This window comes from Dendropsophus ebraccatus, chromosome 7, assembly GCF_027789765.1.
Source record: "Dendropsophus ebraccatus isolate aDenEbr1 chromosome 7, aDenEbr1.pat, whole genome shotgun sequence".
Lineage (NCBI taxonomy): Eukaryota > Metazoa > Chordata > Amphibia > Anura > Hylidae > Dendropsophus > Dendropsophus ebraccatus.
The window spans coordinates 124,417,273-124,433,647 of NC_091460.1; the positions used below are offsets into that span (position 1 = coordinate 124,417,273).

At 41.3% G+C, this 16,375-nt stretch overlaps 1 protein-coding gene across 2 annotated transcripts in view; it reads right to left on the minus strand.

Moving 5' to 3' along the window:
- Nucleotides 1–16,375, minus strand: part of LOC138797758 (A.superbus venom factor 1-like) — a 61,667-nt gene that overhangs the window by 15,945 nt on the left and 29,347 nt on the right. For both annotated transcript variants that reach the window (XM_069978362.1, XM_069978363.1), the window contains exons 21-29: nt 15,750–15,962; nt 14,719–14,773; nt 13,960–14,046; nt 13,303–13,506; nt 10,621–10,675; nt 5,697–5,859; nt 4,166–4,249; nt 3,133–3,286; nt 1,165–1,325 (exon numbers count right to left, since the gene is read on the minus strand). In XM_069978362.1, coding sequence (XP_069834463.1) covers nt 1,165–1,325; nt 3,133–3,286; nt 4,166–4,249; nt 5,697–5,859; nt 10,621–10,675; nt 13,303–13,506; nt 13,960–14,046; nt 14,719–14,773; nt 15,750–15,962 — 1,176 coding nt within the window. The remainder of the gene's footprint in view (nt 1–1,164; nt 1,326–3,132; nt 3,287–4,165; nt 4,250–5,696; nt 5,860–10,620; nt 10,676–13,302; nt 13,507–13,959; nt 14,047–14,718; nt 14,774–15,749; nt 15,963–16,375) is intronic.

The window sequence follows — 16,375 nt, forward strand, 5'->3', positions numbered from 1 at the left end:
GTTGAGAGGATTTATCACAGTAAGTTCATCAGCAACTTGACCGCAGAATAACCCTCCCAGTATTACAAATAAGCTAAAATGTTGCAGATACAGCCTTCCAGAGGCTTGTTTACATCAGCTGTCTCAGATGGGGGGGGGGGGGAGAGGGAGAAAAGCTCACCCACAGATTTTTGTGTCTTCAGCAGAAATCAGCAGCTGAGAACTGGGGGAAGGAGACTGAATAGATAATAACATGTACTGTAGGAATTATTAGTCTCACCACGGGCAGCAACATTTTAAAAGTTATGTTTGAGTGGAGTACCCCTTTAAAAATGTCAAGCCTTCCATTACTTATCAGTTGCTGTATGCCCTGGATAAAGTTGTGAAGTTCTTTCTAATCTGACACAGAGCTCTCTGCTGCCACCTCTGTCTGTGTCAGGAACTGTCCATAACAGGAGAGATTTGCCCAGGGGGTTTGCTACTGCTCTGGACAGTTCCTGATATGGCAGAGGTGGCTGTAGAGAGCACTGTGTTGGATTAAAGGAGAAGTCTGTGGATTATATAATGCAGCAGCCGGCAGGGGGGAAATTGATTACAAGTATTAACTTACCTCTTCCCGTGCCCGCAGTGAGCAGTGCGACCGGCCTCAGGACTCTCGTCGGAAAGGGATTTTCCTCCGAGTCGCGAAAAGGCCTGTCCTGACTGTCCATCAGCCGGGTCATGATGTGTCAGCGCCGGAGACCCTGGAGCCCGGCGGGGGTCCCGAAGCCGGTCCCGATACTCACCATGGGCACAGGGAGAGGTAAGTGAGTACTTGTAATCAATTTCCCCCCGCCTCTGCCAGCTGCCACATTTTATAATCCGCCAGACTTCTCCTCAACAACTTTCTACTCAACAACTTTTTGTATGGACTGTAATGATATGTCTATTACAGTAAATTATTTAATAAAAAGTTTTGAAGCACAAGAGGAATTTGTGCACAGCAGATCAGAGTATGATGAGGGGAGAAAGCATCCAAGTTATCCTACAATTTGCAGAAAGAAGAGGAAGTGGATCTCTGTGCTAGCGGCACAGAGCGATCACCTGTCCTGATGTTACTTTGTAAAAGTTAAGATTGTTATGATAAAGCAGTTTCATTTGCTAAGATGCAGTCTGGGTTATAATACACTAGAAAATAAAAATTACCTGCGTTGACCTGTATCCTCCTCCAAAACCTCTTACTCTCACCAGCCATTCTGCAATTTTATGAGCTTCTTCAAATTTTCGGAGCTTTAACTTTTGAAGAAGGGCATAGCCAGTGGCCTCCACAGTGTACAGGGACCTCCCAACTGGCCAGTAAGTCCCAGCTTCAGAAACAGAACAGACATCAATTATACAGACACACAGAAATGTAAAAGCTAAAACTGCCTTTCAAATAGAACAATAGGTAACGTTCACATATACATTGTGGCATAAGACATATGGGTTCATAGCGTAAGGTGTGACACTGTTGTAGATGCTTTATATGACTGATCTATGCAATATAACTGGTAATATGTCTGCGCATTCAAATCTGAGGGTGCCAGTTGAAACAAATATCAAAAGTAGAAGAATATCAACTGAACATCATTTGTCAAGTTGACAATCATTTTTTTGTGTGTTTTATTTATGCAATTTAAAAAACTTTCACAGTTTCCAACAAGGGAAATTTTAGTATACCATATCACTGCTGGACGTTTTGGTCACTCAAGACCTTTATTGACAGGGTATACTGCGTGCATGAATAGTAAGGACATTGTGTATAGGAACTGGATCTATGTGGATGATGGCTGCCGGTAACCTTCTAAGTCACCAGAAAAAAAAAATAAAGTCAGAAGTCAGGGAAAGGGTGATACAGCTACAGTTTCTCAGTCAGGGATATATAATACTATGTCCTATATTGTTACTATATTGTGTGGCTGTGTTGGTATATGAGGTCTTAAATTTTGTAGTTATTTGGGCACCATATTGAGAAACATAGAGGTCGATTAACTGGAGGAGGGCTAACTAACAGGGGGATGCCTAAAGTGGGGTCCCTACTACATTGCGGGATACAATATGCTAAAGGAAACTATCTGCTGGGGGGGATTATCTACAGGTGATGGCTACTGGAGAGGGGAGCTGACTACCAAGAGCAATTACCTACAGGGGATGCCTACATGGGGAAAACTACATATTGGGGGTGACTACATACCAGGAACACTACCTACAGGGTATTCAAGAGGTATTGGCTAAAGAGGTGGTGTCCTATGCAACATGGTATAAATATACTAGCAACAACACAAAGAGGGCAGCACTCCAGTATGTGTGAATAAAGTGATAAAATTATTCACCCATTATGTGCTATACAAGGTTTCAATCTCTCAATTAGATTTTTTTTCAAGTGTTGCTTGAAAAAGCTCTCATTGAGAGATTGAAACGTTGTATAGCACATAATGGGTGAATAATTTTATCACTTTATTTACACATACTGGAGTGCCGCCTTCTTTGTTTTATTGCTGGTGTGAAGTTAGAGACGGGGTCTGGCTGCTGGAGGTTGTGCACCCACCTGAGCTATTTGCCACACAGTGCCATTCAGCAGACGTTGTATACATTGTAAGGCTAAGTTCACAAACTTATAAATTCATTAAAAAACGGCAGTTATTTAATGACAGCGGGCAATTGCTTTCATTATTATGGAATCCCGGCCAGAGTGTATACACACTGTATATACTCTGGCCCGGATTCCATGTGGCCGTAAAAAAAAAAACTGACATGTCAATTTTGTGCAGCCGCTATTTACTGAATTCAGTGAATAGCGGCTGCACAAAATTGACTGTGTAGACAATGTAAAATATGGCTCCCAGCCGCACTTTACATTATCAGCTATAGTTAATTGGAGCACGGGCACACCTGAATGTGCCTGCATTCCAATTCAAAAGAAGTGATGTTCATCCATCCAGTACTGCAGTAACGGCCAGGTGAACTTCACAGACAGCGGCCGTTCTGTAACATGGCCGTGTTACAGAACAGCCGCTGTCTTACAGCATGTGAACAAGGCCTATAAATGTACTATATATTGTTATTTTAAATAAAGAATATATTCATCCAATGGAATATTAGAATAGAACCTTACGTTGTCAAGAAAATACTTACATTCACTTGCAAATGAATTAATAATATCTTCATTTTTAGTGTTTCCTACTAAAGAAAGAGCATAAGAGGTTATAGCAGCACTATATGCGTCTTTTAACTTTGGAAGTCCAGCTGCAAGATAATTTTCGGCTTTCTTTATTGCTTCTTCAATTTTCTAAAAAAAAAAATTAATGGAAATGATTGTTATGTATATTTAAATAAAAAAATAAATAATAATAATAATACTATAACACTATAACAACAATAATAACACTATAATAATAGTAATAACAGTAATAACACTATAACACCAAAATAGCAATAAAAACACTATAACACTATAACAATTATAACACTATAACACTATAACAATTATAACACTATAACACCATAATAACAATAACACTATAACACAATAATAATAATAATAACACCACTATAACACCATAATAACAATAATAACACTATAACACCATAATAACAATAATAACAATATAACACCATAATAACACTATAACACCATAATAACAATAATAACACTATAACACCATAACAATAATAACACTATAGGCCTGTGCAGGATGGACCACTTCATGAAAGGTCAAAAAAAAAAAAAAAGGTTTCGTGAGAGGTTTGCTTCAACATTCATAGTTGCTGGTTTATGGTTACATTAAGTTCCCCCCAATGGGTGCCGGATGGGTGGGTGTGTGGGAGGGAAGTTGGGTTCCAATGAGATTGCAGAATGTCGGGTTGCTGCTTCGTCAAGGGTAGTTTTGAAGCTCTCATAGTAATGATTATTGGCCAGACTTGGACAGAACAGGAAAGAGATCAATGACAGTGAAGAGTATCTATAAGTCAGCAGTTTCATCTATTATTCAAAAATAATGGCATCAGAATGAACATTTAATAAAAGCTATATAGTTTAAAGATGGAGTTTTTTTGGGGGGGTGGGGGGTGGGGGGGGATGAGGGATAAGGAGTCACTTTTTCTGTCTCCTGTTAAGGATCACATATTATATACCAGTTCCATATTACAAAACATAATTTGTACTTACTGGATGACCACATGTGTTTCCTAATTCAGCTAGTGCAATAAGTACAAATGCTGTAAGGGAGGATTTTGACTCTGCATATCCACCCTAGAAAGACAATAACACAAAAAGCTTTTGTTATAGCGTGTTACTTAACTCTGCAGTAGAATTTAAAGGGGTTATCCATATTATTAAAATAAATGGCCTATGCTTAGAGAAGACAATTAATATTAGATCACACAGATGGTCATCACCATGGTCATGTCAGGACAAAATGTTTTAGATTTATTGTCTAGGAGCATCTCTATAGATGTAGATGTATACTAATAAGAAGGCGAAAAAAGTCTATTCCTACAATATTTACTTTTCCAGCGATACATCGACTATTACCATGAAAAGACTGGCGCCACTGGGAAGCCGGTGCCGTGGTCCTTTTTTTTTTTTGAACCGTGGCCTGGTTCCACGCATGGCACAGGTCTATGACTGAGCACCAGCCCAGCCTAGGACTAAAGTGCAAAAGTTTTACACTGACAGACACAATACACTGCACTTTGATAAAATAAGCACATAGGGGAGATTTATCAAACATGGTGTAAAGAGAAACTGGCTCAGTTACCCCTAGCAACCAATCAGATTCCACTTTTCATTCCTCACAGACTCTTTGGAAAATGAAAGGTGGAATCTGATTGGTTGCTAGGGGCAACTGGGCCAGTTTCACTTTACACCATGTTTGATTAATCTCCCCCATAGAGTGGTGTATGCCAGCTGTATTCCCTGCTCTGCTGATGGGCAGGCAGAAGGGTGTGACAAGGTGGGCAGGAGTAGTGGCCTGCTCCCGCACCTGATTTATTAATTTTTACATCTGAAAAGAGGCGTTAGCCAGACAAAAATCTACACCCGCTTTAGCAGGGGGGTAAGGGACGACCAGCTGTCCTAAGAGGCGTGCACCTCTTAGTAAATCTGAGGGGTGGGGCTTTATGTACTCTTACTCCAGTCTTGCTAAATGTCCTATACAATATTTATTAAGAAATTAGTTTTTAGTAATCCTCCACCAGTGCACAGGCCCGCTGTAGATGCACACCTGAACTACGTTGTCTGTGCTCAGTCACTGAAATCTGCCAGCTCCAATCTCTTCCAAACATGTAAAACGTTTGTATCGCCCCTTGTCTCAGTCCTGACAATATCAGGAGAGGGTCCAAAACACAGAAAAAGTCTTTCCATTATAAGGGCCCGGTCACACTATGGGCAGATTCTGTGTGATCGCCCCCACCTGTGCTCCCGCTTGAACATCTGGCTGTCCCATAGGCTCCATTCTATGGTCAGGCGGATTCCGCCAGAATGTGCCTGAATAGAATGGAGCCTATGGGACAGGCAGATCTTCAAGCGGGAGCACAGGTGGGGGCGATTGCATGGAATCCACTGGATCTTATCCGCGACAGAGGCCCTAATTTTTATCTGTGTTCTACTACTGATTTTAGCCAAAAATACCCAACGAATACTGACCAAGATATTGATATATGTGAATCCAGCTATGTGCGAGCCCCAATTATCTTACCTGCATGGGTTTTGCATACACAGTTCCAAGCTCCTCAAATTCACCATTGTCCTTTTGTGTATTAACCAGCCACATAGAGCTATTACAGAGCATGTCTCTGTTAACATACAGTAAGTCTGCCTTAAAAGCCATTGAAAATATCTTCACTACATATGCAGTTAACCTGGATGAGAATAAGTTTTGTTAGTAAAACTGTAACTTTAAAGGGAAGCAATTGGCACATTTGTGCTGACCGGGAGCCCAGAACGGCGGCCCAAACCTCGCAGCCGAGGCTCTTGTGGTGTTGGGGGTTGATTGACAAGCAAGGGGACCTGTTAGAGCCCGCTAAAGGGCCTCCTTGCCTGTCAATCACCCTGCAGAGCGCACTGACAGGACAGAGAACCATGACTAGTCACAACCCAGATGACTAGTTCACGGCTCTCCTGCTTCACGCTGGATTACAAAGCATTTTACCCGACATGAAGCCTATGGAGCCAGGAACCCCCCCACACCATAAGAGATTCGGCTGCGAATCCGTTCTGGGTGCCCAGCACAAGTGTGCTGATTGGTTCCCTTAAAAAGGTAATTTCTGTGTTAGGCCATTTTCACACACTGTCTTTTGTGATTCCCATTGAAGTCTATGGAAACAACGGTCGTTAGTTCACACAATGCATTGAATAATGGCCGGCTGTCAAATAATGTTCTTGTCATTAATTTGCAGCCATTATTTAGCAAATAGTGGCCGTTATTTCATGTTGTTCACATATAGATTTTTTTTCACCATCCTTTCATTGTCTTTTCAATTAAATTCAATGAACCTTTTAAAATTAGCCCCATCCAAAAGGGCCATCATCAACCTGAAATAGAATAACGTATAAACGGCCATCACTGTAATGACAGTTGACAAAGTATGTTAATTAACCGCCGTAATTTGATGCTTACAACAGAGGCCGTTATTTTGAGCATCAAATAACGGCCATTGAAAATCGTTGTGTAAACACAGAACAGAGAAAGAGATTTTCCATGAAAAAAAAAAATCTATTGTTAGAATAGTTGATTGGCAGGATGCTGATCTCCACTGATCAGTTGTGAAATTGTGTTGGTATACAGAGCAGTGCTAAGGTGTGTAATCCCTTAACCCCTTAAAGAAGCAGTTCACTTTTTATTTTTTTCGCCCCCCCGGGTAGCCGCTGTCATGTATACTTACAGAAGATGATCGGTGTCCCGTTCCCGTCGGTCAGTTCCGTCCCGCGGTGCCGTTCACATCGGGCGCGCGCTCACTTCCGCCGGCTGCTGCGAGTCCTCTTCTCTGCCCAGTGATTATATGCCGGAAGTCACTCGCTTCCATGCATTCTCTATGGAAGCGCGTGACTTCCGGCGTTCAAATGACAAGGGAGAGAAGAGGAGTCACAGCACCGGCGGAAGTGAGCGCGCGCCCGATGTGAACGGCACCGCGGGACGGAACTGACCGACGGGAACGGGACACCGATCAACTTCTGTAAGTATACTTGACAGCGGCTACCCGGGGGGGAGAAAAAAATAAAAAGTGAACTGCTTCTTTAAGGACAGAGCCAATTTAGATTTTTGCGTTTTCGTTTTTTCCTCCTTGTGCTTAAAAGGCCATAGCACTTGCATTTTTCCACTTAGAAACCCACATGAGCCCTTATTTTTTGCGTCACTAATTGTACTTTGCAATGAAAGGCTGAATTTTTGCATAAAGTACACTGCGAATCCAGAAAAAAAATAAATGTGTGGTGAAATTGAAAAAAAAAACACATTTTGTTTATTTGGGGGAAATGTGTTTTTACGCCATTCGCCCTGGGGTAAAACTGACTTGTTATATATGTTCCTCAAGTCGTTACGATTAAAACGATATATAACATGTATAACTTACATTGTATCTGATGGCCTGTAAAAAATTCAAACCATTGTCAGCAAATATACGTCACTTAAAACCGCTCCGTTCCCAGGCTTATAGCGCTTTTATCCTTGGGTCTATGGAGCTGTCTGAGGTGTCATTTTTTGCGCCATGATGTGTTCTTTCTATCGGTACCTTGATTGCGCATATATGACTTTTTGATCGCTTTTTATTACAATTTTTCTGGATTTGATGCGACCAAAAATACGCAATTTTGCACTTTGGGATTTTTTTGCGCTGACGCCGTTTACCGTGCGAGATCAGGAAAGTGATTAATTAATAGTTCGGGCGATTACGCACGCGGCGATACCAAACATGTTTATTTATTTATTTACTTTTATTTATAACCTGGGAAAAGGGGGGTGATTCAGACTTTTATTAGGGGAGGGGGATTTTTACTAATAACACTTTTTTTTTTACTTTTACACATATACTAGAAGCCCCCCTGGGGTTAGGGTTATTCCCCCTGGGGGACTTCTAGTATAAGTGCTTTGATCTCTCATTGAGATCTCTGCAGCATAGATATGCTGCAGAGATCCATGAGATAGGCACTCGTTTACTTCCGGCTGCTGCAGCTGGAAGTAAACGAGTGCCGAGCCGGGGACGGCGCCATCTTGGAGCGGTCCCCGGCTGGCTTCAGTTACGGAGATGTTATCCCGGAGGAGCGATCTCCCCACTAGACACCAGGGATGACGCTACGTCCGGTAATCGGATGCAGCTGTCATGTTTGACAGCTGCATCTGATTACTGTATTAGCGGACATGGCGATCGGACCGTGCCCGCTAATACCTGCGGTCCCGGGCTACAAGCGGCACCCGGGACCCCCGCGGTTCAGAGCGGGGTCGCCGCGCGGCCCCGCTCTGAACGTCCTTAACGGCATCAGGGCTTAAATATACGCCCTGTCGTTAAGGGGTTAAAGTGGTTATCCAGTTAAGAAAAGTCAGTTTATGGCTATGTTCACACAACTATTCAACTCAAAATACTCAAAATAACGGCTGTTATCTAACATACTGCATATTGCAGTGACGGCCGTTGCTACATTATTCAAGTTTAGTTTAGTAGTTGTGTGAGCAACATAAAATAATGATCATTGTTCATTAACTAACGGCCACCAATAAATGTCCTGAATAGAGATGAGCAAATTTACAGTAATAATGAAGTGAACATTCTCATCAGCCGGCTGCCTTTTAACTCAGTGCCGCTCCTTCCTGGGTGCCTGGAAAAGCTGGATCCAGTCCCGAGAAATTTCTCCCAGTTTCCCAGGACTGTATCCGGCTTTTCCAGGCATCCAGGAAAGAGTGTCACGGATTGTCAGTTAAAAGGCAGCAGGCTGAGGAGCAGATTGCAGAGCACTGTGCTTAATTAGGGTATGTTCACACTGAGCAAATACGGCGGAATCCCCCGTGCTCAGTTTCCCGCTGTGAGTGAATGAGAGGACGCGTGCTCCTTCGCTGCCGCCGTCCTCTGCTCGAAGAAGTGACATATCACTTCATTTAGCAGAGAGCAGCGGTTGCGGAGGAGCGCGCACTCTCTTATAGACGTTAACCCACAAAGAGACAAAGAGCTAGACAAATATTAAGTGCACTCCACCATATAATAAGTACATAAAGATATATGTCCAGAAAAATATATATGTAATTTTTATTAGTTGAAAGTACTCATGTAAAACACTCACAAAAAACACCACTACACAATACACTTAAAAACATTTAAAAATTCCAATAAGGAACATGCAAGTCTACGGTCTACCCACACAATCAATAAAGGGTATCAGACCTACGGGGGGTAGCAAACAAATAATATTGTCAACATGACCCAAAAATAAATCAAAAATATCGGCAAAGCAACAAACCAAAATGCCAAACCATAAAAGATATATAGATGTATGAGGCTAAGAAATTTTGTAAAATATATGTCACCCAGCACTACACAGGCAGAAAATGTATATATTTCGGTGCCTGGATGGATACAGGGTCATGGAGCTGCTACCCCCGGCAAAGAACCCCACGCGTATCGTCACCCACGCGTCCTGACGAAGTCACCGGAGGGTGACGATACGCGTGGGGTTCTTTGCCGGGGGTAGCAGCTCCATGACCCTGTATCCATCCAGGCACCGAAATATATACATTTTCTGCCTGTGTAGTGCTGGGTGACATATATTTTACAAAATTTCTTAGCCTCATACATCTATATATCTTTTATGGTTTGGCATTTTGGTTTGTTGCTTTGCCGATATTTTTGATTTATTTTTGGGTCATGTTGACAATATTATTTGTTTGCTACCCCCCGTAGGTCTGATACCCTTTATTGATTGTGTGGGTAGACCGTAGACTTGCATGTTCCTTATTGGAATTTTTAAATGTTTTTAAGTGTATTGTGTAGTGGTGTTTTTTGTGAGTGTTTTACATGAGTACTTTCAACTAATAAAAATTACATATATATTTTTCTGGACATATATCTTTATGTACTTATTATATGGTGGAGTGCACTTAATATTTGTCTAGCTCTTTGTCTCTTTGTGGGTTAACATTATTGCTATCTAGACATTGAGTGGCACCCCCGTGATTTCACACAGTATTTGGTTGAGCCACCTGTTGTTTCTTATGCTTCACTCTCTTATAGACGGGCTATGGGACACTGAGACAGCCTGGATTCCACTGCGGAATTCCGCCTGTTTTACTCAGTGTGAACATACCCTGACTGTAAATTTGATCATTTCTGGTCCCAAACATTATTTTGGCAGCTGTTGTGAACTAAAACTGCAAAACCACTCCCAAAACAAGAACAAGCTAGGAGTGAATAGCTCATTGGGGGACTACGACTACCCACATAACTATTATTGGGTAACTTACATAAAGTGTGCACAGTATTTTGAGTTCTTAATGCTCAAACAGACATTGTGGCCTGGAAATGTGCACAAATCTATTCCCCAGCAGTATAGCTAAATAGTGGTGGTTTAGTGGCTGATCTGGTGACAGGTTCCTATTAAGAGTGATGATGCAAAAAAAAAAAAAAATCAGCTCTTACCATGTGCTTCCCTGAAAAGAGTCACCAGAGAAATGTGATATTTGGTTCTGATATCCTGTATGAAAAAGAACAAAACAGCTTTCTCATCAAGCTTACCATACTATATTAGATCAACATGCATACTGTTTTAGGCTATGTTCACACGCAGTATTTTTGCTCAGTATTTGGTTCAGTATTTTACAACCAAACCCAGGAGTTGATTGAAAACACAGAAAGGCTATGTTCACACACTGATGAAATTTAGTGGATGGACGTCGTTTAAATGGTGGCTATCCACTAAATTTCATTAGTGTGTGAAAACATAGCCTTTCTGTTTTCATTCAACTCCTGGTTTTGGTTGCAAAATACTGACCAAAAACACTCTGGGGAAGATTTGTCAAACATGGTGTAAAGTGAAACTGGCTCAGTTGCCCCTAGCAACCAATCAGATTCCACCTTTCATTTTCAAAAGAGTCTGTGAGGAATGAAAGGTGGAATCTGATTGGTTGCTAGGGGCAACTGAGCCAGTTTCACTTTACGCCATGTTTGATAAATCTCCTCCTGTGTTGAGGCTCATGGGAATATGTAGAGACAGCTAGATAAATAGCGCAGGTCGGAAAAAAGTGCAACATTGGTTTCGGTACGTAGCAAGTGAGAGGTCATTTGTCAAGAGAAAAAAAACAGCAATTTTTGCCTAACACAGCTCTAATGGAGAGCTTTTCTTTCTCCAAACATAATGTTTTTAATTTTAATAAAAAAGCTCTGTTTTCGTCTAATCTGTCCAAAAGACATTGGGGGAAATTTATCAAATTTATGAACCAGTATTCGACGGGTGAATATTTTTTTTTTATTCGGCCTGTTTTGATTATACACTCAAAAGTTCCCATAATCTGGGATTAGTGCCCAATTTATCATTTGCGACTTTTTAAAAAGCTGCACAAACAGGTGCGGGCGTACGTCTGGTCAGTACCAGGTGAATATGCATGCGCAATTTTTTAATTTGTGCAACATTTCTGCGACTTTTCGCCATGTGGTCAGACTGACACAGTATCTATATTCTTCAAATCAGTGAGATTACAACCCAATTTATATAACTTTTATTTTATTTTTCTTCTTTTAAAAATATTTAACTTTTTTTTTAAATAAATGTGTATAAAATTGCTTTATTCTGGCACTTATAATTGTTCATACTTTTTTTTGTCAAATCTGTTTTTATTGTGTGTGAGACTTATCCTTTGCACCATGATCTGTAGTTTCTAACGGTACCAGACATGCATATATTTGACTTTTTGATCACTTTTTATTCTATTTTTTCTGTGATGTGACATGACCAAAAATTATAAATTTTGCACTTTCTTCACTTATGTCGTTTACTTTGCAAGATCAGGAAAGTGATCATTTAGAAGATTGGGTGATCCCACATGTGGCAAATTTTTATTTATTTATATATTTTTTTATTTAAAAAATAGGAAAAAGGGGGGTGGTTTAAACTTTTATTATGGGATGGATTTTTTTTATATTACACTTTTTTGCTCCTCTAGGGGACTTCTATTAGCAATACTTTGATTGCTCATAGAGATTAATGCAGTACCTATGTATTGCATTGATCAATGTTTTCAGCTCCTTGTAGGAAGCCTTTAGCAATCGCCGATCCGACGCAGAATCTGAGGAATCCAAGCAGAAGCATAATGCCCCTATTCCACTGGTCGTTAAGAGGAGCAAACGAGCGCTCTTAGCGCTCGTTCCCCGCTCGCTGCCGCCGCTATTCAGCGCGGCTGCAGCGAGCGGGTGAGTGCGGGCGGGGCGGCGGGGAGTTGCGGGGGGGGGGGGGGCTGCTCGGAGTATCGATGATTGTCCGGGCAGCCCATAGGATACAGCAGCGTCTGCTGCCGATGCTCCTATTCAACGGAGCGACAGCAGCAGATCGTTGCTGTATCAGTCGCTTGTTTTTCAACATGTTGAAAAACAAGCGACTGCAACGATCAGCCGACATGAACGATGTCGGCTGATCATTGCACTCTATTCCACGGGACGATTATCGTTCGTAGCGGCCGATATCGGCCGAATACGAACGACATTCGTTCCGTGGAATAGGGCCTTCAGGCTGCCTCTACAAGGCATCTGCTCCCTGTGACTGTATCGATTGTATAGCCGAGCCGACCCCTGGACCACCAATGACAGGTTTTTCTGCTTTTAAAATGTCGCTGTCAGAACTTGAGCCCTCTGTATACCCCTTTACCTGGAATACAACGCAACTGTACGCCGTGGTGGATATGGAGGTTAAGGGGAGTCTGTCAGCGGGGTTTTCAAAGTTACAGTAACTAAAGCCCAGGCAGAGGTCTAAAGTGTCCATGGCTTATATCCTCAGAGAGGCCAGCGTTAGGAACCATTTCCTATTGAGGTCACCTTAACGTGGTCACATGGTACACTCTTTTTGTTAAAATGGTTTGCTAAGAACCTCATTTGAAAAAATCTTTAGAACAGTTTTTTTGTGTGTATGATGGAGGGAGTATATGCTGTAAGTCCTGACACTTGCAGGTTGCTGTCACAAAAACATGTCAAAAGTTTTGATAAGAACAACATAGGAGAAGCATGTGGCTGTGCGCTTCACCCCTCATCTCACAGCAATCTCTAGCCAGTTGCAGTAGCCGGCCAATCCACTTAAGAGAAATACATAGCTGTATGACGGGTAAAACACGATACCTTTATAAATATTATTAACAGCCGCTCTCCTTTTTTCAGCTCCAACAGCATCCCACCTTTTAGTGGCATCCAAATACTTAGTTAAAATGACATTTGGAGTCGTAGTGATCATGTTCTGTTCTGGGCAGCCAAACGGAACGTATATAAGTGATCCAAGATAGTTAGGATCTAGGATACCTAATAGAGTCTCTCCCATGATATCGCCTGAAACGACACAAAATTTTAAACTGAGTCGTATGAAAGCAAACAAATGTTGGTAATATTGTTTCTGTCTCAGTGTATATGCACTTTACAGAATATATATCTGAGACCGAGGTAAAATTTTTTTATAAATGTCTAAAAAAAAAAATTACTCAGGCTGGTTTCACGCTACGTTTTTTTTTTTTTTCATCCGTTTTTACAAAAAGCAGATGAAAAAAACGGGTGCATTTGTGTGCATGTTTGTGTACGCAAAAAAAAAAATGATGCGTTTTGATCCTTTTTTTTTTATAATGGAAGTCAATGGAAAAACGTATCAAAATGGAGGCACACAAATGCATCCGTTTTTTGTAAAAACAGATGAAAAACAATGTAGTGTGAACCCAGCCTAACCTTCGTATAGTTTTTCTTTAATAGAGAATATAATTATTTCTCCATTATTACTAATATAAATTATACCTTGTATACTAATGAAGTTTGAAGCATCGCTGTCCGGCACCATTTCTTCTAAAGCTTCGGTTTTGATGTATATCCGCTGGCGGCTTCCTGTTAATCACAATGCTCCAGTTAATCCATACAGTCTAGTTTCAATAGACATCTATGAGCCAGACATAATGTATGCAGCAGCCAGACCCCCACCAATAGCTAGAATTGGAGGATAATTATGGCAAGGAGCAATTTAAATGGTCCCTAGTTTTAGGAGGAAACAGTGGGGGTTTCACTAAATACTGTAACTGTTTAAGGCCTAGTTCACACCCTGTGTTTCTGGATTAAACAATGGCCGTTGTTTAATCACAGCGGCCAATCGCATTCGGCTGTATATACCACGTAGACACTCCGATCGGGGTTCCATGCGGCCGCAGAGAAAACTGCCATGTCTATTCGTGCGGCCGCTATTCATTGAACAGCGGCCACACAATATAGACTGTGTAGGCAATGTAAAGTGTGTCTCCGGACGTACTTTACATTGTCTGCTATGGCTAATTAGAGTGCAGGCACACCCGAATGTGCTCGGATTCTAATTACAAAGAAGTGATGTTCACCCGGCTGGTACTGCAGTACCGGCCGGGTTGAACATCTCAGACAGCGGTAGTTCTATGACACGGCCTTTTCATAGAACGGCCGCTCTTTTACAGCATGTGAACATGGCCCAAGGCTGGAATGGCTCTTCAAAATAAGACACCACATTTAAATATTCTAAGACAGTAGGAATCTAACCTTTAGGGTTTATTGTTAGGCTTTTAGCTTGTTTTCTCACAAGTTTCCCTTCTGGCTGAAAAATGAAAGACAGAAAATGGTTAAAAGTAATCAAAATTAAGAAATAAATCGGTTAGCAAAATTATACTTCCCCAACTTAGAGCTCTGGAGGGAGTTCTGCTGCTCCAAATAAGCCAAAAATTAGATAACAAGCACTTTAGACAATGATTGTGCCATTTATTAAAGCGACTCTGTATCCACCACCCCACCAAACTGCTAGTACCTTCCGTTTGATGAGTAAATCTTTACCGGTTGTGTCTTTTAAAATGTGCCCGGTCTCTTGGTTAGAGCAAAAAATTATCTTTTAGGGTACGTTCACATGTACCGATTCGCAGTGGAAATCCCACTGCAAGTTTTGCAGCAAGATCTGATACGAGTCAAAGTCCTGGCAGGTCCCTGTCACTACATACTTGCAGCAGTCTGAAAGACCGCAGCGAGTATGTAATGCAGCCGCCCCCTTTACCACTTTGGCTGCTGCTCGGCTCCTGCGCTGTCTGTTTATACATTAACTCTCTCCTTGCTTCACGGGGTCCGTCGCTTTAAATATATATATATTTTTTTAAGTGAAAACCAACTGCCTGTACTAATCAGACAGATCATGTGACAGATATTGAACGGCGCATGAGCGTTCCAAGAAAGTGGATGCCTGACGGTCCGTAACCATGGGCAACAGGTTATTACTCTAATCAGCACATAGGGGGATTAGTCAGTCTATATCTCTTAAACTATACATTTTAAGAAATGTTAGTAAATATGTTTCATTTAACACAATACAACCCCATAGAACTAGTTTTCTTTGTGACACCACCCCTTTAAGGGTTTTAATTTAGTGAATTTATTCCGAATAACGGATTAAATAATCACGGCACCTGCTGCTCAAATCCCTTGCCTTGGCTCAGTGTATTTACTACAGTGATTGGTTTCATTATAGCAGTAGATTAGTCATTCTATAATATAGTCATTTATAGCAGTAGAAATACATACGTTCATACCAAAACATGAAGCGTTTTTCTAACTCGGTCAAATGTTCGTTCACCGGTCACGGCAGCCAAAACGTCTATGTAAATTTCTGTTGCTTTGAGTGGGATTACAACAAAGTACACCACCTTGGATGAGTCTCCTGGTACTCTAACTGTTTCCTGGTATCCTCTTGATTTTGTAGCCAAACTGCATATATTTTCATTATAAAAGAATTTCACGTTGACCTGGAAATGTAGAGAAAAAGTAATAGAGATAAAGAGATAAAAAAAATCTTGGTCAAACGCAGAATCTTCCAGTTGTATAAGTAAAACCCCCATAATGGCGATCAGTTGTTTTAAGTGACTAATCATCTTTATCACATGAAGCGATAATCTGCCGAATTGGCCTGATTGCAGATTATAGCTCCGTGTATTAGGGCCCTAAGTGTAATAGACTAGTGTATTGAAAGTGCAATTTATTAATAAGTGAAAGGCTGGTCTAATTTTGGAGCCTGAGGCTTCTTGCTGCATGCAAAATTGTTGTATTGAGTGCTGGGGAGGGTTTAAAGTTAATATACCACTAGTACATCACACTGGAGGCTATCTCCCCTCTTCTCTGTGATGCGAATCCATTGATTCTAATAGAGCCACGTCACAGA